Source organism: Theropithecus gelada, chromosome 20, assembly GCF_003255815.1.
Source record: "Theropithecus gelada isolate Dixy chromosome 20, Tgel_1.0, whole genome shotgun sequence".
Classification (NCBI taxonomy): domain Eukaryota; kingdom Metazoa; phylum Chordata; class Mammalia; order Primates; family Cercopithecidae; genus Theropithecus; species Theropithecus gelada.
Window position 1 is genome coordinate 26370353 of NC_037688.1, and position 23677 is coordinate 26394029.

Here is a 23677-nt window from a genome sequence, read left to right on the forward strand (position 1 = left end):
CCTGGGTGACAGAGGGAGACTCTGTCTCAAAAAATAAACAAATAAAAATGAAATAAAATTAATTTTTGAAACATATTAGACATAGTATTATAAATTTTGTGTCTGACACTGACAACTCCCTATATTTGAGGTTGTTATGAATATTATACTATTTTTTCTACTGTCATTCATGGTTCCATGTTTTCTGCATGTGCTTTGTGTCTGTGATTCATGACTGTGAGCTCATATTTCTTGGGATTACATTTGGGGAAGTCCTTTGAAGCCTGGACTGGAGGTAAGTTCTCCCAGACTGGATTTATGTTTGATTCTGCCAGATGCCTGGAAGCACTGTTAGCCGAGAACCAATTTAAACTACATTCTCAGCTTGCAGTTTTTTGAACCACCCAGGGACTGTGAATACAGGTTGTAATTCCACATAGGAACCAGCTTTGGTTACAAATTCTCAGGAAAGATATCCACCAACCACCTCCACCAATCCCCCTACTCATTGTGAAAGTTTGAAACAGGTAATTTACCTTGCAGTCTCTACCATGGGAGTATTCATCTATGGAGTCCTAATTTTCATTGGGTGGTGGGGAGTGTCTTCTATTAGGTATCCTACTTTGGATGGGGTCTGGGTTTTGTCACTTGGCTCTTGTGCCTACAGGACTATGAAAAACAAAGCTCTTAGCTTTGTGCAATGGCAGTATCGTAAAAATGGGGTTTATCCGAGGCACAATTACTGCTAATTGAAAACTTTTCCCAACACACTGCCATAATGACGTGAACTATACTAGACATTGGCAATTTAATTTTTGACAGTCTCTATGGAGACTGAAGGAGAAAAAAAGAAAAACAAAGCTCAAGTTTGCCTCATTTGGCAAATGATTCCCAGGTGAAAGCTAGCATTCTATGTTCTGCCTACTACTCTAAGTTACTCATTTTGTTTGGGTTTGGGCTTCTCTGTATTCCTTACCAATTTTCTAGCTTATCAATACATTTTAAAAGATTTTTTAAATGTTTTATCCAGCATTAAGGTTGTTGAGCCACACTCTTAGAAGCAGAAGTGCATCTGTGAGTTCCTTAGAGGAAACCAGTAGATACCTGACTTGGAACACCCAGCTCTGCTTCAGCTTCCTTCATTCTCCAGCTGGGTGTGAGCTTCTTCTCACACCCAGTTAATTCCACAGCCTCTTACCATTGTGAACTGCACACCTCTCCCCTGGGGGCTAAAGCCCAATTATTTTCCAGTACATGTACTTTCTACACAAACAGTAGAAATTTAGGTTGCTCTCCTTACAAACAGCGTTGTTCTCTTTCCCTTTTCTCTGGGAGGTAGCGGGGCAGTTTTTAAAACCTCCCCCTCTCCTGGGTAGGCTCAGTGTTTGAGTGCTCTTTCTCACATTCATCTTGCAGGTGGGAGTGGGGATGAACACTGCCTTCCACACTAGGTAGAAGGCTTGCTCATCTGAGGAATTCTTTTTCTTTCTTTTGAGAGAGGGTCTTGCTCTGTCACCCAAGCTGGAGTACAGTGGCACGATCTCAGCTCACTGCATCCTCACCCTCCTCTAGCTCAAGGTGATCCTCCCACCTCAGGCTCCCCAGTAGCCGGGGACTACTGGTGTGCCACCACACCTGGCATTATTATTATTATTATTATTTTTTTTTTTTTTTGAGACGGAGTCTTGCTCTGTCACCCAGGCTGGAGTGCTGTGGCCGGGTCTCAGCTCACTGCAAGCTCCGCCTCCCGGGTTCCCGCCATTCTCCTGCCTCAGCCTCCCGAGTAGCTGGGACTACAGGCGCCCGCCACCTCGCCCGGCTAGTTTTTTGTATGTGTTTAGTAGAGACAGGGTTTCACCGTGTTAGCCAGGATGGTCTCGATCTCCTGACCTCGTGATCCGCCCGTCTCGGCCTCCCAAAGTGCTGGGATTACAGGCTTGAGCCACCGCGCCCGGCCTATTATTATTATTATTACCATTATAGAAACAAGGTCTCACTATGTTGCCCAGGATGGTCGGGAACTCCTAGGCTCAAGCGATCCTCCCTCCTCAGCCTCCCAAAGTGTGGGAATTACAGGCCACCGTGCCTGGGTAGGGACTTTTTCTTTTCTTTCCCATCATACTCTTATATAGCCTGGGAAAGAAGGGTGGCATTGAGTCAATGGTTAATAGTAACAGAGCAAATTCAGAATTCAGCACCCAGCTTCCTTTGATAAGACCTGAGAGGTTCTCACCTGAAATGTTTTCATCTTTCCTTAGAATATGAACTTAATCCTCAATTCTGAGTCCTGGTTACCGATTCTGGGACAATAGGAAAAATTCCTCTTATTCTCTCATAGTGATTCCACTGCTGTTACTAAGCCAGTGACTCTCATCACACAAAGTAAAATCCACACCCCTCATCACAACCTCCAAAGCCTTGCTCCATCAAGCCCCAGTCTACCTGCCCTACCTCTGCTCTGCTCACTCTCTTATCCCTCACTCTGCTAAGCTACATTAGGCATCTATCTGTTCCTAAGCACACCAAGCTTGTTCCCATCTGAGAGCTTTTGCACCTTCAGTTTCTTCAGCTTGGAATTCTTCTCCCCTTGTGCACCTGCAGTTGGTTTTTTTGTTGTTGGTGGTGGTGGTGGGTTTTTTGTTTGTTTGTTTTTGAGACAGTCTCCATCTCTTACCCAGGTTGGAGTATAGTGGTGCAGTCTTGGCTCACTGCAACCTACACCTCGGGTTCAAGTGATTCTCCTGCTACAGCCTCCCAAGTAGCTGGGACTACAGGTGCATGCCACCACACCCTGCTAATTTTTGTATTTTTAGTAGAGATGGGGTTTCACCATGTTGGCCAGGCTGGTCTCAAACTCTGACCTCAGGTGATCCGCCCCCCTCAGCCTCCCAAAGTGCTAGGATTACAGGCGTGAGCCACCGTGCCCAGCCTGCAGTTGCCTTAGTTGCAGCTACTAAGTCACTTGCCTCAGGCCTCCCGGTCCACTCTAATTCATACTTTTGAATTATGCGTTCTGCTAATTCCAGAGCACTATATTCACAAAGCAGTGATAGAAAGCACTCATTAATTTATATATATATATATTTTTTGAGACAAAGCCTCGCTTTGTCACCCAGGCCAGAGTGCTGTGGTGAAATCACAACCCACCACAACCTCTGCTTCCCAGGTTCAAACGATCTTCCCACCTCAACCTCCCAAGTAGCTGGGACTTGACAAGCGCACACTATTGCAACCAGTTAATGTTTGTATTTTCTATAGAGACGGGTTTTGCCATGTTGCCGAAGCTGGTCTTTTAATTCCTGGACTCCTCCCTCCTCAGCCTCCCTGTGCAATTGACATGTTATTTCATTACTTGGTAGCCCCTTGCGCAGGATTTTGTGTTTGGGACAAGCCAACAGTAATGGAAATTTTCTTCCTTTTGTTTTGTTTTGTTTTGTTTTTTTGAGATGAAGTTTTGCTCTTGTTGCCCAGGCTAGAGTCCAATGGTGCAGTCTCGACTTACCACTACCTCTGCCTCCCGGATTCAAGCGATTCTCCTGCCTCAGCCTCCTGAGTAGCTGGGATTACAGGCATACGCCACGATGCCCGGCTACTTTTGTATTTTTAGTAGAGACAAGGTATCTCCATGTTGGTCAGGCTGGTCTCAAACTCCTGACCTCAGGTGATCCACCTGCCTCAGCCTCCCAAAGTGCTGGGATTACAGGCTTGAGCCACCACACCTGGCATAAAGCATTTATTTTTGAATGTTCATATTTTTGATAAAGCAGTGTGACATCAGGAACATTTTGTTTCAGTCATTTTCTACCATGTTGGTATGCGATGCTCTAATGTTAAGAAATCAAGCTGAAATCTAGGAAATGTAGACTGAATGTCTGTGATATATAACACATAATTACATAAACCTAATGGCTGTATCTAAAAGTTGACCTATCTTTGTGCTGAAAATTTCCATCCGGCCGGGCGCGGTTGCCCACGCCTGTAATCCCAGCACTTTGGGAGGCCGAGGCAGGCAGATCACCTTAGGTTAGGAGTTTGAGACCAGCATGACCAACATGGAGAAACCCCGTCTCTAAAAAATACAAAATTAAACGGGCGTGGTGGCGCATCGCATGCCTGTAATCCCAACTACTCGGGAGGCTGAGGTGGGAGAATCGCTTGAACCCGGGAGGCGGAGGTTGCGGTGAGCCAAAACGCGCTGTTACACTCCAGCCTGGGCAACAAGAGCGAAACTCCATCTGAAAAGAAAGAGAGAGAGAGGAAAAAAAAAAAAAGAGAGAGAAAGGAAAGGAAGGAAGAGAAAAGAAAATTTCCATCACTATTGGCCTGTCCCAAACACAAAATCCTGTGCAAGGGACTACTGAGTAATGAAATAACACGGCAGTCGGTCTGCGTTGGCACACTGTTCAGGAGGCCACGGATTTATCCGAAGTCCGAAGTTTCTCTTTTCTCTGAAATGAGAAATGGAAAATTGCCTTTTGATGAAGATGCAAATGCCCCACCCTCTGACGCTGTCTCACGCCCTTCGTGTGTCACTCTTACAGCTGAAGTCAAGACCTGACATTATGTTTGCGTTTTTATTGTCAGCCTCGCCCCACGGGGCGTACGCTTGCTCCCCGAAACCAGGGTCTTTCCCGGCCGATCCCCCGGCTAGTAACAAGCCCCTTGCACAGAGGAGGCGCACAGTGACTGTGGAATACACGGACACATGCACACTCGAGCCACTCCGGCCGCCTCCCTTGGCCCTCGCAGGGGTCCCTAACGCGTCTTCTGAGGCCGCCTAGGCGGGGCCCGCGCGCGCGCGGGCCTCTGGGAAGCGTAGTTCGCGCGCCCGGCGAGGGCCCGGGGTTGCGGGAGCGAGGCTCCGCGTGCGCAGGCGCACTTCCGGCTCTGCCCTGCCGCTGCGGCCATTGTCCGACCCCTGTGCGGCTGAGGCCCCTTTAGGCAGCCCTTGAGCAGATCGGAATTGGAGATAACCGAGCCTGCGGCGGGGGCGGGAGGAGCTGCCCGAGGCTCTGGGTGGGCCGGAGGTCGCGAAATCCGGAGCCCCCCAGAGGCGGTGATTCCGAGTGCGCGGGTCTGGGCGGCACCCCTCCTGGGTTTGGCGGGTGTCAGCCGGCCTTGCCCACCACCCTGCGAAGGGGACTGGGCGTGGCCGGAGGGGGGTGTCCGGGAGGCCGCCGAGCCTTTCATTTCGGGGATGGGGAGCGGCAGGCCCGGGCTGGTTCCGCGGTCCTCGCCACCGTCTCCGCTGGAGATGTGGTTTAGGGGCGGAGGCGGGGCGGAGTGGGGTGGGGTTGGTGTTGCGGCGGGGTGAGTGGGCCCTGTCCTCTCTCCCCAGCTCCTGCCCCGGAGCCGGGCCCTGGCGAGGCAGGAATGGCCCCGAGGCCTCCGACGGCCACGCCCCAGGTGAGCAACGCTTTCCTAACCTCCTGGGCATCCCATCCATCCATCACATCTCCCGGGGGTGTTTGGAGCAGTCATTGTTCTCCTGGCGACTCCCTTGCTTGCTTGGCTCGATCGGAGCCTCCTAGCCTTGCTCCCCAGGCTTTGGGGAGCGAGATTCCCAAAGGGGAGGCTGCTCTGTGGGGTAGAGGGGGCCAGTGTGGTGTGATCTTATGGGAGGAGTTGAAATTGGATGCGTTGGGAAGTGTCAGTTTTGAGAGTCCTGAATGCCACGCCAATTTTTTGAACTCTTGTCAATAAGGAATGGAGAGAGTGAGGTGACAGGATGGAACACTGTAGAGGAGGAAGTGACTGTCGGCAAGTGAGGAGAGAGGAGCCCCAGCTTCTGACCCAGGGCCCATAGAGTGTCCGTAAGGGGCCGTAGAAGCCTGGTTAGAACATGTCTAGGATGAGGCTGGAGATGGGCTTTCTTGGGCAAGGAAGCAAAAACAAAATAAAAAAACAACCAAAAACAAAACCAGGGCTGATTCTCCCAGAGCTTTTTGTGTCCTTTTCTGCTTTAACAAAAATGTCATAGAGCATACCACTCCCCCCTCCCCCCGCAGAAGTCCATCCTTCACCTTAATTAGTGCGAGGCTGATTCGTGAACCCATTTATTCTTGTGGCAGAGGGGACATTTTCTAGAAGCATCACAACTCTAAGGTTATCCATTGATTTACATATTGGTGAAAATACACCAAGATCCAGATAATATCTGTATATTTGAATCTACACTCTCTTTAGAATTAAGGAACAATGATAGACTGTAGTTGTTAGGTGTGTGAGACATCAAGATCAATCCAAATAAAAATACCAAGTTGCCAGGTACAGTGGCTCACACCTGTAATTCCAGCACTTTGGGAAGCTGAGGCAGTAGGATCTTAGTTTAAGCCCAGGAGTTTGAGACCAGCCTGGGCAACGTAGACTCTTTCTCTGCAAAAAAACAAAAAATTGAAAAGTAAAAAGAGAAAAATAGCAACTTAGTAATGTCCTTTAAAAGCAGTTTATAGTAAATTAAGCATACAATACATCATGCTTTTTTTTTTTTTTTTTTTTTTTTTTTTTGGTGAGACAGGCAGGGTCTCTGTCACCCAGTGTGGATTACAGTGGCATGATCTTGGCTCACTGCAACCTCTGCCATGGTGCACATCACCATGCCTGGCTAATTTTTGTATTTTTTGTTTATTTTATTTTATTTTTTGAGACAGAGTCTCATTCTGTTGCCCAGGCTGAAGTGCAGTGGCTTGATCTCGGCTCACTGCAAACTCCACCTCCTGGGTTCAAGTGATTCTGCTGCCTCAGCCTCCCTAGTAGCTGGGATTATAGGTGTGCACCACCACTCCCAGCTAACTTTCTTGTATTTTAGTAGAGTTGGTTTTACCGTGTTGGCCAGGCTGGTCTCAAACTCCTGACCTCAATTGATCTGCCCACATCAGCCTCCCAAGGTGCTGGGATTACAGGTGTGAACCACCACACCTGGCCTAATTTTTGTATTTTTTGTAAATATGGGGTTTTGCCAGGCTGGTCTTGAACTCCTAAGCTCAAGTGATCTGCTCACTTCAGCCTCTCAAAGTGTTGGGATCACAGGTGTGAGCCACCACAGCTGGGCACATGCCACCATACCCAGCTAATTTTTGTATTTTTAGTAGAGATGGTGTTTCACCATGTTGGCCCGGATGGTCTTGATCTCCTGACCTAAAGTTCTGGGATTACAGGCTTGAGCCACCAGGCCCGGCCTGCCTTTTCGAATAAATATATTTATATTTACTTCTTATTATATGTTTCTGTTTTACAGGGATGAGCCTTAAGGAGTAAGACACCTGACAATACTAAAACAAGACAGTTACTTGGTTTGAGGAGAGCCAGAGCACATCATGATCATTATCCCTTTTACATGCAAAGTGTCCTCCATAGGATTGTGAGAATTAGATGACTTAACACCTCATCAGGGACTCCGGTCTTTTCTATAGTAGGAGGATAACTTTTTAGTGGTGAAAGTGGATTCATGTTCTGAGCAGTGAATTTTAAGGACCATTGTAAACTTTACTTTTAAAGCTATGTTTCCCGAACACCCTGGCTCAGTTGCATTCTCATTGAATGGCCTGATGATGTCCTCGTGGGTTATCTAACTCAGGCTGCAGATGATAACCAGGGATGAAGGACAGACAGAATACTGGTCCTAAATGGGACTTTTCAGGCAGAAATTTCCCTTTAGCAGTGGTTCCCCTTTTCTGAGCATGGCCCTCAGGGGAATGCAAAGATGAGTAATGAGTCCTGTGACTGCTTAACTGTGAAGTTGATTTAGTGGGAGCAGACAGTCTCCTGCAGAAGTAGAGCACAAGAGAGCTGGTGTCACATGTTGTTACAGAGGTCCAGAGGCTGCTTGGAGTTAAGAGAGGAGCCAGGACGTTCTGCCAGTGGGAAGAAGTCAGTGCAGTTTTCACCTTTGAATAGGAGCAGAGTCTAAGCAGGTGAAAACAAAAGGGGTCTGTAATGCCAGTACTTTGGGAGGCCGAGGCAGGCGGATCACTTGAGGTCAGGAGTTCAAGACCAGCCTGGCCAACATGGTGAAACTCTGTCTTCACTAAAAATACAAAAATTACCCAGGCATGATGATGGGCACTTGTAGTCCCAGCTACTAGGGAGGCTGAGGCAGGAGAATCACTTGAACCTGGGAGGTAAGAGTTTGCGATGAACTGAGATCCCGCCACTGCCTTCCAGCCTGGGTGACAGTGAGACTCCATCTCAAAAAACAAAACAAAACAAAACCTAAAAAACAAAAGGGAGAGGGTAGAGTTGATTGACTTGGTGAATCAGGCAAGTTGGGAGGCAAGAAAATGGGGGGGTGCATGTTCATTAAAGCATTGTTCTGTGTAACATCAGCTATGGGCTGCTGGCAGTGGGTAGAGGAGAATGGAAGGAGTTTGGACTTGTTCTTTTTGGCCTTGTAACTCATTCGTTCATTCATCATTCATTCATCTGCTCATTCACCAGATAGTCATTGAGCCCTGTGATGTGTCAGGCACTTTTCTAGGCAGTTGGGATACTTCAGTGAACAAAATTAGAAAGGACTCTGCTCTCAAGGAGCTTACATTCTAAAGAGGGCAGACAAGAATTCAGTAAATAAGTAATTTGTATGGTATCCTAGAAGGCAGTAGTATCTCAAAAGGGAAAAAAGGTAGAGAAAGGTAAGGGCGATTGAGTGGGGAGGTGGGGGTTTTGTAGTAGGGGTGCAATTTAAAATGATGTGGTCAGGGTAAGCCTTATCCTTATTGAGATGGTGACATCTGAGCAGACTTGAAGGAGATGAGGGAGTTAATGTCTAGAGGAAGAATGCTCTGGGCAGAGGGAACAGCCTAGCAGCAGGATGTGTGTCTGGTGTATTCAAGGAGTAGCAAAGAGGCCAGTGTAGCTTGAGCTGATGATTTGGGGCAGGGAACTAATATGACTTCTTAGATTTTTTTAAAGATTGCCATGAATGATGAATCCTAGGAGAAAAAGTTTGATATTATATTTGATAATAGTTCCTTTGGAGAGGTGTTTTGATGAGTGGGACCTTTCCCCTGAGCATAGTTAGCAAATTCCTGAACTGGCTCCATCTGAAGCAGGGTGGGACTGGGAGCAGAGATGGAGGAGCCGGGATACCCATTTAGAATGTTTACATAGATATAGCTATGTATCTATAGGATCATTAGTAGCAATGTCTATGTAAACATTACGCATCCTCATTTGCTTTTTTTTTTTTTTTTTTTTGAGATGGAGTCTTGCTCCATCGCCAGGCTGGAGTGCAGTGGCGTGGTCTTGACTCACCACAACCTCCAACTCCCTAGTTCAAGCGATTTTCCTGTCTCCGCCTCCCGAGTAACTGGGATTACAGGCATGTGCCACCATGCCCAGCTAATTTTTGTGTTTTTAGTAGAGATGGGGTTTCACCATGTTGACCAGGATGGTCTCGATCTCCTGACCTCGTGGTCTGCCCGCCTCAGCCTCCCAAAGTGCTGAGATTTTAGGCATGCGCCACTGCGTCTGGCCTGCCCCTTTTTTTAGGGGGTGATGGAGTCTCGCTCTGTCACCTGGGCTGGAGTACAGTAGTGCAGTCTCGTCTCACTGCAACCTCTGCCTTCCGGGTTCAAGCAATTCTCCTGTCTCAACCTCCCAAGTAGCTGGGATTACAGGTGTGCGCCACCACACCCAACTCATTTTTTGTATTTTTACTAGAGATGGGGTTTCACTATGTTGGCCAGACTGGTCTCAAACTCCTGACCTCAAGTGATCCACCCGCCTCAGCCTCCCAAAATGCTGGCATCACAGGTGTGAGCCACCGCATTGGCTTGCCTTTTTTTCATCACACGTGTTCTACATTTTTAGTTAGGAAACAAAAAAGGCATTTGCCATTCTTAAATTTGAAGCCACCAGAACAATAAGAAATGAGAGAAGTTTTAAGCTAGGTGTAGTGGCACACACACCTATAGTGCCAGCCACTTGGGAGGCTGAGGTGGGAGGATCACTTAAGCTCAGGAGTTTGAGGCTACAGTGACCTATGATTGCACTACCGCACTCCAGCCTGGGCAGCAGAGAGAGAGCCCATCTCTAAAAAAAAAAAAAAAAAAAAAAAAAAAACACACACACACACACAGAAAAATGAGGGAAGTTTTATAAGAAAAATGCTACATATGGAGACCAGATCTCTTCATGTTAGAGAAGAGATTTCCTTGATAGAGAGGAAATGGGGAGGAGGGGTCATAGCCTGGTCTCTGTTGACTCTGGATCCCAAAAGCTCTGGTTAGATCATCAGGGTGAACAGACCCAGCAAAACCTGGCTTAGGTCACCCAAACTCAGATAAGATGCTCCTGAGGCCACCAGGGGAAATCAGACCACTTGCTGAATCAGGTCAGCATGTTTGTGGTTAAGGATGTCTGAGCTCCACCTGTCCAGAGGTTCCCCTTCTCAGCTTCGACCTGAGCTAGCAGGAGGTGGTCTCTAAGCCTTAGCACAGATTGCACCTTCCCCTGTGTAAGGTTAGGTACTGCTCCTATGTGTGCCCATAACACCTGTGACCACCTTTTTTTTTTTTTTTGAGACGGAGCCTCACTCTCTCACACCGGCTGGAGTGCAGTGGTGTGATTTCAGCTCACTGCAATCTCTGCCTTCCGGGTTCAAGCGATTCTCCTGCCTCAGCCTCCCGAGTAGCTGGAACTACAGGCACGTGCCACCACGGCCAGTTAATTTTTTGTATTTTTAGTAGAGAAGGGGTTTCACTGTGTTAGCCAGGATGGTCTCAATCTCCTGACCTCTTGATCTGTCCGCCTTGGCCTCCCAAAGTGCTGGGATTACAGGTGTGAGCCACCGCGCCCGGCCCATGCACACCTATTATAATACTGTTCTTACATGGAATGGAGTGGTGCATTTACCCAGCCTTCTCTGTACCAGGCTTTGTGCTCCTTTCGAGTAAGGCCATTTGACTCCTCCCTTCAACCGCTTGCCCAGACTAAACACGAGGTAACATGATCATTCATAACCACTTAAGTCGAAGCAGCAATTTTATACTTTCTGCTCCTAATATAGCACAAATTATATTTCTCAGTCACAATGACCCCATTTTATTTTCTGATAAAATGATTACATGAAATAATATGATTTGCACTGAACAGTTTTTAAAAATTTGTCTTTTGGATGTTAGGATGTCAAAACCTGTTCCTCTTAGAACTGTTTCAGGCCAGGCGTGGTGGCTCACGTCTGTAATCCCAGCACTTTGGGAGGCCGAGGCGGGCAGATAACGAGGTCCGGAGATTGAGACCATCCTGGCCAAGATGGTGAAACTCCGTCTCTACTAAAAATACAAAAAAATTAGCCGGGCGTGGTGGCAGGCGCCTGTAGTCCCAGCTACTCGGGAGGCTGAGGCAGGAGAATGGCGTGAACCCGGGAGTCGGAGCTTTCAGTGAGCCAAGATCGTGCCACCGCACTCCAGCCTGGGCGACAGAGCAAGACTCTGTCTCAAAAAAAAAAAAAACCTGTTTCAAAAATAAGATTATTTTCCTTACTTTTCCGTGTTGTATTACTTTTATTAAAGTATATCTTGTGGCCGGGTACAGTGGCTCACACCTATAATCCCAGCACTTTAGGATGCTAAGGCGGGCAAATTGCATGAGCCCAGGAGTTCAAAACCAGCCTGGGCCACATAGTGAAACCCCACCTCTACTAAAAATACAAAAATTAGCTGGGTGGGGCGGCACACGCCTGTAATCCCAGCTACTTGGGAGGCTGAGACATGAGAATTGCTTGAGCCCAGGAGGTGGAGGTTGCAGTGAGCCGAGATTGCGCCACTGCACTCCAGCCTGGGAGACGCAGCAAGACTCTGTCTCAAAACAAATAAAGTATATCTTACTGTATAAATAAATAAAGTATATAAATAAAGTATATATGTGAGCATATATATTAGAGACTTTTTAGCTTTGATATAATCTTTTTCAATTTTTAAAAATTTTGATAAAATACACATAAGACAATCTTAACTAATTTTAAGTGTACAGTTCAGTGGTGTTAAATACATTCATATGTAGTGCAGTCATCACCACTATCCATCTTCAGAACTCTTCATCTTGTAAAACTGAAAACTCTATAATCCATTAAACAATAACCCTTCATTCTTTCTTCCAGTCCCTGCAACTGCCATTTTGCTTCCTATCTCTATGATTTTGACCACTCTATCTCATATAAGTGGAATCAAACAGTATGTTTTGTTTTGTTTTGTTTTGTTTTTTATTAAGACAGAGTCTTGCTCTGTCACTCAGGCTGGAGTGTGGTGGCGCAATCTCGGCTCACTGCAACCTCAGCCTCCTAGGTTCTAGCAGTTCTGTCTCAGCCTCCTGACAGCTGGGACTACAGTCATGCGCCCCCACGCCCAGCTAATTTTTGTGTTTTTAGTAGAGCCGGGGATTCATCATGTTGGCCAGGCTGGTCTTGAACTCCTGACCTCAAGTGATCTGCCCGCCTCAGCCTCCCAAAATGCTGGGATTACAGGCGTGAGCCACCACATCTGGCCAGAATCATACAGTAAGTATCTTTTTGTGGCTGGCTTATTTTATTTATTATAATGTCTTCAAGATTCATCTAAGTCATAGCATATATCAGAATTTTCTTTCTTTTAAAGGCTGAATACAATGCTTTAACATAAAAGCCTTTCTAAGGCTAAATACAATTCCATTTTGCTTATCCATTCATCTGTTGATGGACACTTGGATTGTTTCCATGTTTAACTGTTGTGAATAATGCTGCTATAGCACTGAACATGAACATGAGGCATTGAACTATTGAATGTGGGGGTACAAATATCTCTTTGAGTCCCTACTTTCAATTCTTTTGGTTATATGCCCAGAGAGAAATTGCGGGGTCATATGGTAATTTTTTCCTGGAACCACCATACTGTTTCCATAGCAGCTGTACCTTTTTACATTCGTAACGACAGTGCACAAAGGGTTCCAATTTCTCCACATCCCGCCAACACTTGTTATTTTCTGTTTTGTCTTGATAGTAGCCATCCTAGCTTGTGTGAGGTGATATCTCATTGTAGTTTTGATTTGCATTCTCTAATAATTAGTGATTTTGAACATCTTTGTATATCTTCTTTGGAGAAATGTTTATGCAAGTTCCTGGCCCATTTTTGAATTGTTTTTTGTTGGATTTTTAGGAGTTCTGTATATATTCTGGGTATTAATTGCTTAATAATCTAGACTTTTTAATAGAAAAAAGTCATTTATGATCCCTCTTCCCTAGGACCTCTGTATTTGTTCTGATGAATTTCTTTTTCTCGTTATGCATGTTTTTCCCTTTAAACATTTTTAGCATATTTTAAATTTCATTTAAGTTTTATGAGGATTCTTTTTTTGTTGTTTAAAATCAAATCAGTTTTAATGACTGTATTATATTGCTTTGTATGAATGTACCAAAATTTATTTAGCCTTTTCTCACAGAACATTTAGGTTGTTTCTGAAATTTTTACTCTTATACATAATGCTGGGAAAAAATTTCACTTGGATACAATACATAAGTTTTTCAAAATACAGTTGATCTCTCTTTTTTTTTTTTTTTTTTGGAGACAGTTTTGCTCTTGTTGCCCAGGCTGGAGTGCAATCTCAGCTCACTGCAACCTCCACCTCCTAAGTTGAAACGATGCTCCTGCCTCAGCCTCCCAAGTAGCTGGGATTACAGGCATGTCCACCTCGTCCGGCTAGTTTTGATTTTTAGTAGAGATGGGGTTTCACCATGTTGGGCAGGCTGGTCTCAAACTCTTGACCTCAAGTGATCCACCTGCCTCGGCCTCCCAAAGTGCTGGGATTACAGGTGTGAGCCACCGCGTCTAGCCCAATTGATCACTTTTTTATGTCTGTATTACTAAGGGAAATAGCCATTAGAGAGAAAGCACTCTCTTGGACAGGTTTTGGTGTCATACTTATCCTTAATTTATAGAAACATTCAGATTGCTTTTCACCTTTTTCTGTCTTTTGAAAGAATTTACCTGTAAAACATTTAGACCCAGAATTTTTATACATAGGATGGTTTGGCAACAATTTTCTCTATTTCCTCCTCAATTATGAAGGTTTCTGCTTTTTTGTGTCAACATTGGTAGTTTGGAATTTAAAAGTTTTCCACTTTGTTAAGATATTTTGCATTTCTTAACACACTATTTGTGTATTTCACTGTTTTGTTTATCCTTTTTTATTTTATTTTATTTTATTTTTTGAGACGGAGTTTTGCTCTTATTGCCTAGGCTGGAGTGCAATGGCACAATCTCAACTCACTGCAACCTCCGCCTTCTGGGTTCAAACAATGCTCCTGCCTCAGTCTCCCGAGTAGCTGGGATTACAGGCATGCACCTCCACACCCGGCTAATTTTGTATTTTTAGTAGAGATGGGGTTTCTCCATGTTAGTCAGACTGGTCTCAAACTCCCAACCTCAGGTGATTCACCCGCCTCGGCCTCCCAAAGTGCTGGGATTACAGGCAGGAGCCACCGCGCCTGGCCTTATCCTCCTATCTTCAAGTTCATCTTTTAAAAATTTCTTCTTACTCGATTTATCAGAGGTTTTTCTGTTTGGCTGGTGCTTGAGAGGAACCAGCCTTAGATTTGGCTGTTAATGCCATCATTTTCTTTTTGCCTCTACTTTTTATAATCTAAGAATTTAATTCACTAACCCACATTTTTTTTTTTAATCCTTGAAACAACTCCTCATTTTCTTTCAGTGAGAATTACCCAAATTCTGTATCCATTCACTCAGCAGACGTGTTTGGAATGCTTGCCCTGTACCAGGCAATGGTTCTTAACCAGGGTCATGCTTCAGAACCAGTCAGGAAGTGGTGCCTGCTTCCTCTGGGGTTCTCCATTTCAGTGAGGAAATGTGATGAGAGTGCACGTAAATGACTGAGCTCAGTGCTTGCCTAGCAGCAAGTGTTCAAGAAATCTGAACTGTTGCTCTTTGATAATGAACCACCTGAAGAGCTTTTAAAAGATGCTGGGCAGGACCCTCCATGCATGGGCAATTTAGAAAAGCTGCCCAGGTGATTCTGGACACTCTCTGCTTGCAGTGTCGGAGATACTGAAATAAAAAGGAGTTTAAGAAATTCTTGAGGGAGAAAAATGTAGCTAGATGGCTACAGTTCTGAAATGGAGATGGGGACCAAATGCTTAAGGGGGATGGGGAGCACGGAGGATGTGGGGAAGCTTCAGGAGGGAACGGAACAGTGAACTGGTTCTACAAGGATGACTAGGAATTTTTCCCTGTGGAACTGAGGGAAGAAAGTACATTATGGTCAGAATAGGATGTATAAAGGCAAAGAGACGCAAAAGAGAATGTTGTTACTGGGACAAAGAGTCCATGTGGCAGAAGCTTGGGTGTGTGACTGGAGGCAGCATTTGAGAGAAAGAAGATGCCCTGAGGTGGAGATGTATAACAATGTAGAACAGTGGTGTCCCAAAGAAATATAGATTCCATGTATAATTTTAAGTTTTCTAGTGGCTACAATGTAAAAAGAAACAGGTGAAATTAATTTTAGTAATATATATTATTTAAAACAATATATCCAGAATATTATCATCTCTATATGTAATAAATATTTTAAAATTACTATGAGGTATTTTACATTCTTTCCTTGGTACTAAGTCTTTGAAATCCAGTGTGTATTTAATTTAATTTATTTATTTGAGACAGAGTCTCACTCTGTCACCCAGGCTGGAGTGCAGTGGCACGATCTTGGCTCACTGTAACCTCTGCCTTACGGGTTCAAGCCATTCTCCTGCCTCAGCCTCCTGAGTATTTGGGATTACAGGTGTGCTCCACCACACCTAGCTAATTTTTGTATTTTTGTAGAGACTTGGTTTCTCCATGTTGGCCAGGCTGGTCTCAAACTCCTGACCTCAGGTGATCCACCCACCTCAGCATCCCAAAGTGCTGGGATTATAGGTGTGAGACACTGTACCTGGCCTCGTGTGTATTTTACTTAATCACACATGCCCCTTTGGACTAGCTACATTGCAAGTGTGGCTTGTAAGTTTGTTTGCTCTTTTTCTTTTCCTCCCAGTATTTAAAACCGGTTTGTAATTGGGTGAACATCTAAATCCTTAATTTAAAAACACAATGAATAGCTCCATGTGGCCAGTGGCTGCCATATTAGACTGTGTAGCTCTAGATTGCCTTTCCCTGGATTAATGCGTCATTGGCAAGGGAGAATTTCAGCTGGATTTGAAGGATGAAGGCAAGGGACTGAATTCAGGAGACATTTCTGAGGCTTTTGGTGACTGCAAGGCATAAAGGAAAAATGAAGAGTCAAGGGTGAGGTCCAGGTTTCCAGTCTTCAGTACTGCAGATGGTGATGCAGTAGGAATCTGTGTGTGTGCAAAGGTTGATAGTGATGTTTCTTCTGTCTGTACACCATTGTTAGTTACATTGTCAGCTATCAGCTTATTAAACTATGATCGGTCTGGCATCAGAGGCCACTAAGTACTTAAGTGGAGACACCACACTGTATTGCCATAAATGTGATGTTTTCTAATTGGGCAAACTCTGTATTTGCACATGTCCTTTCTGGAAGTGCCCTTTCACCCCATCTGCTCATAAAACTCTATTTCTGTAGTTCAGGGAACTCGTGTTATTGATGAGGTAATTGGATCTCCAGGAGGTGTGAGATCTACTCAAGGATATTATGCATTTATTCATTATGGAGCTTTTTAGGAGCTTTATGGAGCTTTTTAGAAGCCCATGAAATTGAGTCTTCTCAACTTAGTACGTTCTGTTCCTAGTTCCTTGCTTTGGGCTCCACTAGTTGGCCAAGATCCTTGTATGTCAGCATAAGGAAAGGGAATATGTGATACTTCTTTTTTTTTTTTTTTTGAGACAGAGTCTCACTCTGTTGCCCAGGCTGAGGTGCAGTGGCACAGTCTCGGCTCACTTCAACCTTCGCCTCCTGGGTTCAAGCAATTCTCCCTGCCTCAGCCTCCCAAGTAGCTGGGATTATAGGTGCCTGCCACCATGCCCAGCTAATTGTATTTTTACTAGAGACAGGGTTTTGCCATGTTGGCCTGGCTGGTCTCGAATTCCTGACCTCAGGTGATCCGCCTGCCTCGGCCTTCCAAAGTGCTAGGATTACAGGTGTGAGCCACTGCGCCTGGCTGTAATATGTGATACTTCTAATAACTTTGTTAGTTTTTTGTTTTTTTTGTTTTTTTTTTGTTGGTTTTTTTTTTTTTGAGATAGAGTCTCGTGCTGTCACCCAGGCTGGAGTGCAGTGGCGTGATCTCCGCTCACTGCAAGCTCTGCCTCCTGGGTTCACACCATTCTCCTGCCTCAGCCGCCTGAGTATCTGGGACTACAGGTGCCTGCCACCACACACAGCTAATTTTATTGTATTTTTATTAGAGACGGAGTTTCACCGTGTTAGCCAGGATGGTCTCAATCTTCTGACCTCGTGATCCACCTACCTCAGCCTCCCAACGTGTTGGGATTACAGCCACTTTGTTAATTTTTAAAAGGGGTTGATGATGAGGTCCTGTTGTATCTGGAAGAAGGATGAGCAGCTGTCTGCATGGTGTTACTGGATCATTTATTAGGGTTCAAGGTGTGACCTGCAGCATGAGAATGCCCTGAAGTCGATCTGACTCAGAGTGACTGACTTCCACCGAGGATCTCAGAGTGCATTTTACCTATTTACTCTGGCAAACTTTTGATTGTCCATTATGTACCAAACTGGTTCTGGCCTCTGGAAATTTGAAGGTGCCTGAGCCAAGGTCTTTGACCCTCTAGAAGCACAGTTTGGTGGAAGTGACCACTGGGTAACAAAACGCCTGAATGTAGTATTGTCTTATGAGCTGTGCTAGATGGAGGCCCAAGGAGGAGAGCTGCTGGGATGGGAGGGGGACACAGCCCAGACCTAGGGTATGTATGGAGCCGCAGAGGAGAGAACTTGACCAAGTCTTGGTGAAGAGTGAAGAGTAAGCCTTAGCCAGGCCAAGGAAAAAGCCTGAGTGCTTGAAGCAATGCTTGCCGAGGTGAAAGAGCGTTCTGGTTACAAGGAGCTGTAACTCTTCTGCACGGCCAAATGTTAGTGTCTGAGGGGAGGAGAAGCCAGAGTAGGGGCTGTGGAGCTTCCCAGGGGACTAGGCCATGAAGGGCTCTGAAGCTCACACTGAGGAATCTAAGTTTTCATCTCAAGACAAATACTTATTAAATATTTGTGGATGAGGCACAGTGGCTAACACCTGTCATCCCAGCACTTTGAGAGGCCGATGCAGGAGAATTGCTTGAGCCCATAAGTCCAAGACCAGCCTGGACAACATAGAGAAACCCTATCTCTACAAAAATAAAAATAAAAAATAGCCAGGTATGGTGGCACACACCTGTGGTCCCAGCTGCTTAGCAGGTTGAAGTGATAAGATTGCCTGGGCCCAGCAGGTCAAGGCTGCAGTGAGCTATGATTGCACCACTGCACTCCAGCCTGGGAACAGAGCAAGACCTTGTCTCAAAAGAAAAATGTATTAAATATTTGTGGAGCACCTACTACATGTCAGGTCTATTCTAGGCAATGGAGATTCAACAGTAAAGAAAATAAATAGTATTCCTACTCTCTTGGGGTTTACATTCTGCTGTGGGATATAGACTGTCAACAAACATGACATGTCAGGTGGCAAAGGCTGTGAAAAAAGACGGTGAGAATAGAGTGGGGAGCTATTTTATGGAGGATGGTGAGGGAAGGTTGCTCTGATAAAGTGACATTTGAACAAAGCTGGAGCCAGTGAGTAGGGAGCCATGGGCGTACATGCGGGAAGAGGCTCAAGTCAAGGGAACAGGCAGAACACAGGCACCAGGGAGGAGGTAGATTTAGTGTCTTCCAGGAATCAGAAGGAGGATGGGTCGGGTGCAGGGGAGAGCTGCACGTTGGGGAGGAAGCTTGAGGTGAAGTCAGGGAGCTAGTTGGCACCCAAATGGTGAAGGGCCTATAGGCGGCCGTAAAGACTTTGACTTTACTTGGAATGAATCAGGGTGCCTTTGGAGGCCTTGAAACAGAGGTGACTTGATGTGGCAGATTCTTTTTTCGTTTTGTTTTTCTTTCAGACAGGGTCTTGCACTGTCACCCAGGCTAGAATGAAGTGGTATCATTGTGGCTCACTGTAGCCTTGAACTCCCGGGCTCAAGCAATCCTCCTGCCTCAGTCCTCCAAGTAGCTGGGACCATAGATGTAAACCACTATGCCCAGCTAATTAAAAAAATAATTTGTTTGTTTTAGAGATGGGGTCTCACTATGTTGTCCAGGCTGGTCTGGAACTCCTGGCCTCTAGTGATCCTCCCACCTCAGCCTCCCAAGGTGCTAGGATCACAGGTGTGAGCCACCATGCCCAGCAGTCTGGCAGGTTTTAACAAGATCTTTCTGGTTGTCATGTGGAAAATGGACTTGGGTAGTGGGGCAAGAGTGAGAGGAGAGATGAACTAGGAGGTTGTAGCAATCAGTAGTCCAGGTAAGAAATGGTGACTTGAACTAGGGTGAGGGTGACAGGAATAGGGAAAAGTGGGAGGCAGTGAAGGGTTTGTGGTTTTTGGTTTTTGGTTTTTGTTTTTTTGAAATGGAGTCTTGCTCTGTCACCAAGGCTGGAGTGCAATGGCATGGTCTCGGCTCATTGCAGCCTCCATCTCCCAGGTTCCAGTGATTCTCCTGCCTTATCCTCCCGAATAGCTGGGATTACAGGCACCCGTCACCACTTCTGGCTAATTTTTGTATTTTTAGTAGAGACGGGATTTTGCCATGTTGGCCACGCTGATCTTGAACTCCTGACCTCAGGTGATCCGCCCGCCTCAGCCTCCCAAAGTGCTGGGATTACAGATGTGAGCCACTCGGCCCGGCTGCAGTGAAGGGTTTGTGAACATGATCAAATTTGTGTTTTGATGTAACTCTGATGGTGCCCAGGGGAAAAAAAGGGGGAGTGGGATTAATAATTAAAGAACAGAGGCCAGTGGTTGCCCTGTCAAGGCAAGAAATGATGAGCGGCTTGGAGCAGATATTTGCTTGCTGGTTAGCACATTCTTCACCTTGAGTACAGAATCTTTGGGAAAGCAGAATGAAACCAGGAGGCCAGCCAGGCTCAGAGGCTCACACTTGTAATCTCAGCGCTTTAGGAGGCCGAGGTGGCAGAATCACTTGAGTCCAGGAGTTTCAGACCAGCCTGGGCAACATAGTGAGACCCCATCTCTATTAAACAAAATAAAACAAAAGAAACCATGAGGCCATATGTTAAATATGAGGAACCAGTTAAGCAAAGGAGTCCTGGTTGGGCAATGACTATTACTAAACCAAAGAGACAATATGTCTAGAGGGTAGAGTAGGCAATGGGGAGAAGGTTTTACTTCTCACCACTTATCTCAAAATGGCTGGTCCAACGCCTTTATCCTTGCTGGCCATGCCTCTCCCAAGACCAGCCTCCCTTCTCAAGCTTCCCAGTCCCTGGATTGGATTCCCACATTTTCTTCTTCCATGCAGATGGCACTTACCTCTTAGGACCTGGTACAGAACCTACCTTGAAGTGTTCTCTCCCTCTCCCAGTCTTTCCTGCTTTGAGTGCCTGCAGCACTTCACCTTACTGTGTATTATCTCATATTGTGCTCTAATAAATAACGCTTTTAAAATAAACTGAACCATATTCAAGGACTGCAGTGTTTTTCTTTTGCATTTTTAGTCTGCCACAATGTATACAGTAAAGCCAGGCACCTTGTGAGTATCTAGTCGGTCAGAAAAATGGCCCCAGTTTCAACCCTCCCCTGTTCCTGCAGGGACACAGCCAAGTGTTGAACAGGAATATGGGGCAGAGGAGTTAGTATGGTGTGTGGATGTGGTCATGCACCTCACACAACTAAGGGGCTATGCCTGCCTTCTTTAATATTCAAATCTCATCCATCTCCTTAAGGCTCAACTCATTCAGGAAACAGAGGTATAGTGTGAGTCAGGCACTTGCTGGACAATGGTGTGTAGAATTTAAAAAACAACCAAAAGTATTATCCCTGCCCTCATAATATGTACCGTTTTACTAGGAAAACAAGCATTAAATAGATGAGGAGGTTTGTTTGAATAATGGTAGGTGTGCAGAGTGGTTTAAAGCACATGATAGGGAGGTTGACTCTCCAGCTGGGGATCAGGAGACTTCACTGGAGATGTGCTAACCAGCACCTGAAATATGAAATGGATTTAGCTAAGGGAAATGGGAGGAGAGAATGATACCCTTGAAGAATCTGAGTGAATCCAGTTCAGCTATACCTAAGCAAACAAGAGAAGGGTACAGAATAAAGCTGAAGCCTCTGAAGCCTTCTCTCACTGCTCCAGCTAACTCAGTTCTGCTTTCAATGTCTTTTTGCACTCATTGTCTGTTCCATACTTTATTATATGCTTTCTGAGACAGAAGCCTAACCAGGAATTAGCCAGATATGGTGGCACCTGCCTGTAATCCCAGCTACTCTGGAGGCTAACGTGGGAGGATTACTTGAGCTCAGGCAGTTGAGGCTGTAGTGAGTTGTGATTGAACCACTGGACTCCAAACTGGGTGAGAGAGTGAGACCCTGTCTCAAAAAAAAAAAAAAAAAGGTGGGGGGGACATAGCTCAAGGAGGCCATGGTCACAGGTGACTCATGGTTTAACAAGGCCAAGTGATTCTAGACAATCAGCCCACAAGCGTCAGAACTGACGATTGGGAGGCATGGGACACCTCAGCCAGCCATGTGTCCATGGGATGGTGGAGGAAGAAGTGATTGGAATAGGGTAAGAAGCAGTGAAAGACTCGACCTAGCCATTGTAATTTTAGCTAGCGAGCTGGGAGAAATCGTAGCATGTTTGCACAAAGAATATTTATTACAGTAATGTTTATAATAGCACAATACTGGAAATAATCTCAGTACCTGCTGACAGGGACTAGTTCATTGATTCATTCAGCAAGTATTTTTTTAAGCACCCACTATGTACCAGGCATTGGTCTCGGTGCCAGGCATGTAACTGTGATCAAGATAGATAAAGTCCCTATTCCCATGGAGCTTACAGTGGAGAGACAGACAATAAGGTAACAAGCTAATGTCTCTGATCATTGCTAGAAGCACAAGTGTTCTTTCTGTTGGAATCTGTTAGGTTCTTGAGAGGTGGAAAGAATTGGGCAGTGAGAGATAACTGGACTAGCAGGAAAATTAAACACGTAATGCAATGGATAGTGGAGGTGCTAAGGCAGCCTTTCTGAGGATGCCATGCTTGAGATGATGCCTGAATAACTGGTTAACTATTGTGGAGATGCAGGAGGCTAGGGAATAACAAACAAGAGGACGGGGGTGGGAACAAGTTTGATGTAGTCAAGGAATATCAAGATCAGCATACGACAGCGTGGTGAGCCATGAGGGAATTGCATTTTATTCTCTTTTTTTGAGACAGGGTCTCACTCCGTCATCCAGGCTGGAGTACGATGGCATGATCATGGCTCACTGCAACCTCCGCCTCCTGGGCTCAAGTGATCCTCCCAGCTCAGCCTCCTGAGTAGCTGGGACTGTAGGCACACACCACCATGCCAGGCTAATTTTTTGATCTCTTATAGAGATGGAGTTTTGCTCTGTTGCCCAGGATGGTCTCAAACTCTTGGGCTCCTATAACAAAGGAAGTGAATGGGCTCAAGCGATCTGCCAGCCTTGACATCTCAGAGTGTTGGGATTACAGGTGTGAACCACCTGTGCCCTGCCGCATTTTATTCTTAATACAGAGAGGTGGTGTTGGTTTTAATCAGTAGGTACCTGTGGTACAGCTGTACTGTGGAGTACTATGAAGCAGTTCAATAAGGTGCAATTATTGCACTATGCAAAGATCTCCAGGATACACAGCTAAATGCAAAAAGCAAGTTGTAGAACAATATGTATGGTATTTCATAAAACAAGATTCTGTGTTGGGGTGTGAGTGTGGTTGAGCGGGTGGGTGGGGTGTTGAAAAACATGGACAAGGGACATTGTGTATACACCAAACTATTAAGAGTGGTTATTTCTGGAAAGTAAAGTGGGATTGGTTATGGGGGTAAAGGAAAGTCGTCACTTTTTACTACCCGCTGTATTTGGATTTTGTAACAAAGAAAATGAATAGGCAGCAATGAATTGGTGATTGTATAAAAAGGCTTGGCTTTGAAGGAAACCAAGAAGATAGCTAGGTAGGGATACAGGTTTGCAGGACAAATTGCCCCTCATAACTTTCCTGCCTGCCATACTAGATCCGTTACAAAATTATGTAAACAGCGAGTTTATGTAACCCAACATTGCCTCCTCAGTCTAACAAATGTGTGATCACCACTTCTGATAGATCCTACGTTATGTTCCCAGCATTGCCACAGAACATTTGTGGGGTTGATCCCCAGTTGAGCAGGAATGTGATCTTACAGGAATCAGTGACATTCAAAGATGTGTCTGTGGACTTCACCCAGGAAGAATGGTACCACGTCGACCCTGCTCAGAGGAGCTTATACAGGGATGTGATGCTGGAGAACTATAGCCACCTGGTTTCTCTTGGTAAGGACCACTTCTCTGAGTGTCTTTCCTGCTGATGGGTCTTTCCTTCCTTGGTTGCTATAGTGGTGGTGCCCAGAGCTTAGGTAACTGTGACCAGGGTGCTCAGGGGTCAGAGTTTGTTCATCTCATTGGGACCCAGCTTTATGGGGTTTTGAGCCTGCTCTTTAGGTAAAAGGTCTTTATTTTGCAAAACTGGAAATAGG

The 23677-nt window shown here is 45.5% G+C and overlaps 1 protein-coding gene and 1 non-coding gene across 9 annotated transcripts in view; both read left to right on the forward strand.

Annotated features, from left to right (window-relative positions):
* Positions 1 to 668: 668 nt before the first annotated feature.
* LOC112614914 lies at positions 669 to 813 on the forward strand. The gene has a single exon (XR_003117211.1). It is a non-coding gene; the product is annotated as a U4 spliceosomal RNA (small nuclear RNA).
* A 3965-nt stretch (positions 814 to 4778) lies between these two features.
* Positions 4779 to 23677, forward strand: part of ZFP90 (ZFP90 zinc finger protein) — a 29403-nt gene continuing 10504 nt past the window's right edge. For 4 of the 8 annotated variants that reach the window (XR_003117022.1, XM_025369952.1, XM_025369953.1 and 1 more), the window contains exons 1-3: positions 4779 to 5045; positions 5318 to 5385; positions 23348 to 23474. Coding sequence is in view for 7 of the 8 variants with exons in the window: in XM_025369952.1 (XP_025225737.1) it covers positions 5353 to 5385; positions 23348 to 23474 (160 nt within the window). In the remaining variant the exon portion in view is untranslated. Of the gene's footprint in view, positions 5054 to 5317; positions 5386 to 23347; positions 23475 to 23677 lie in introns of all 8 variants that reach the window. The other 4 variants (XM_025369951.1, XM_025369947.1, XM_025369949.1 and 1 more) reach the window with 3 other exon arrangements.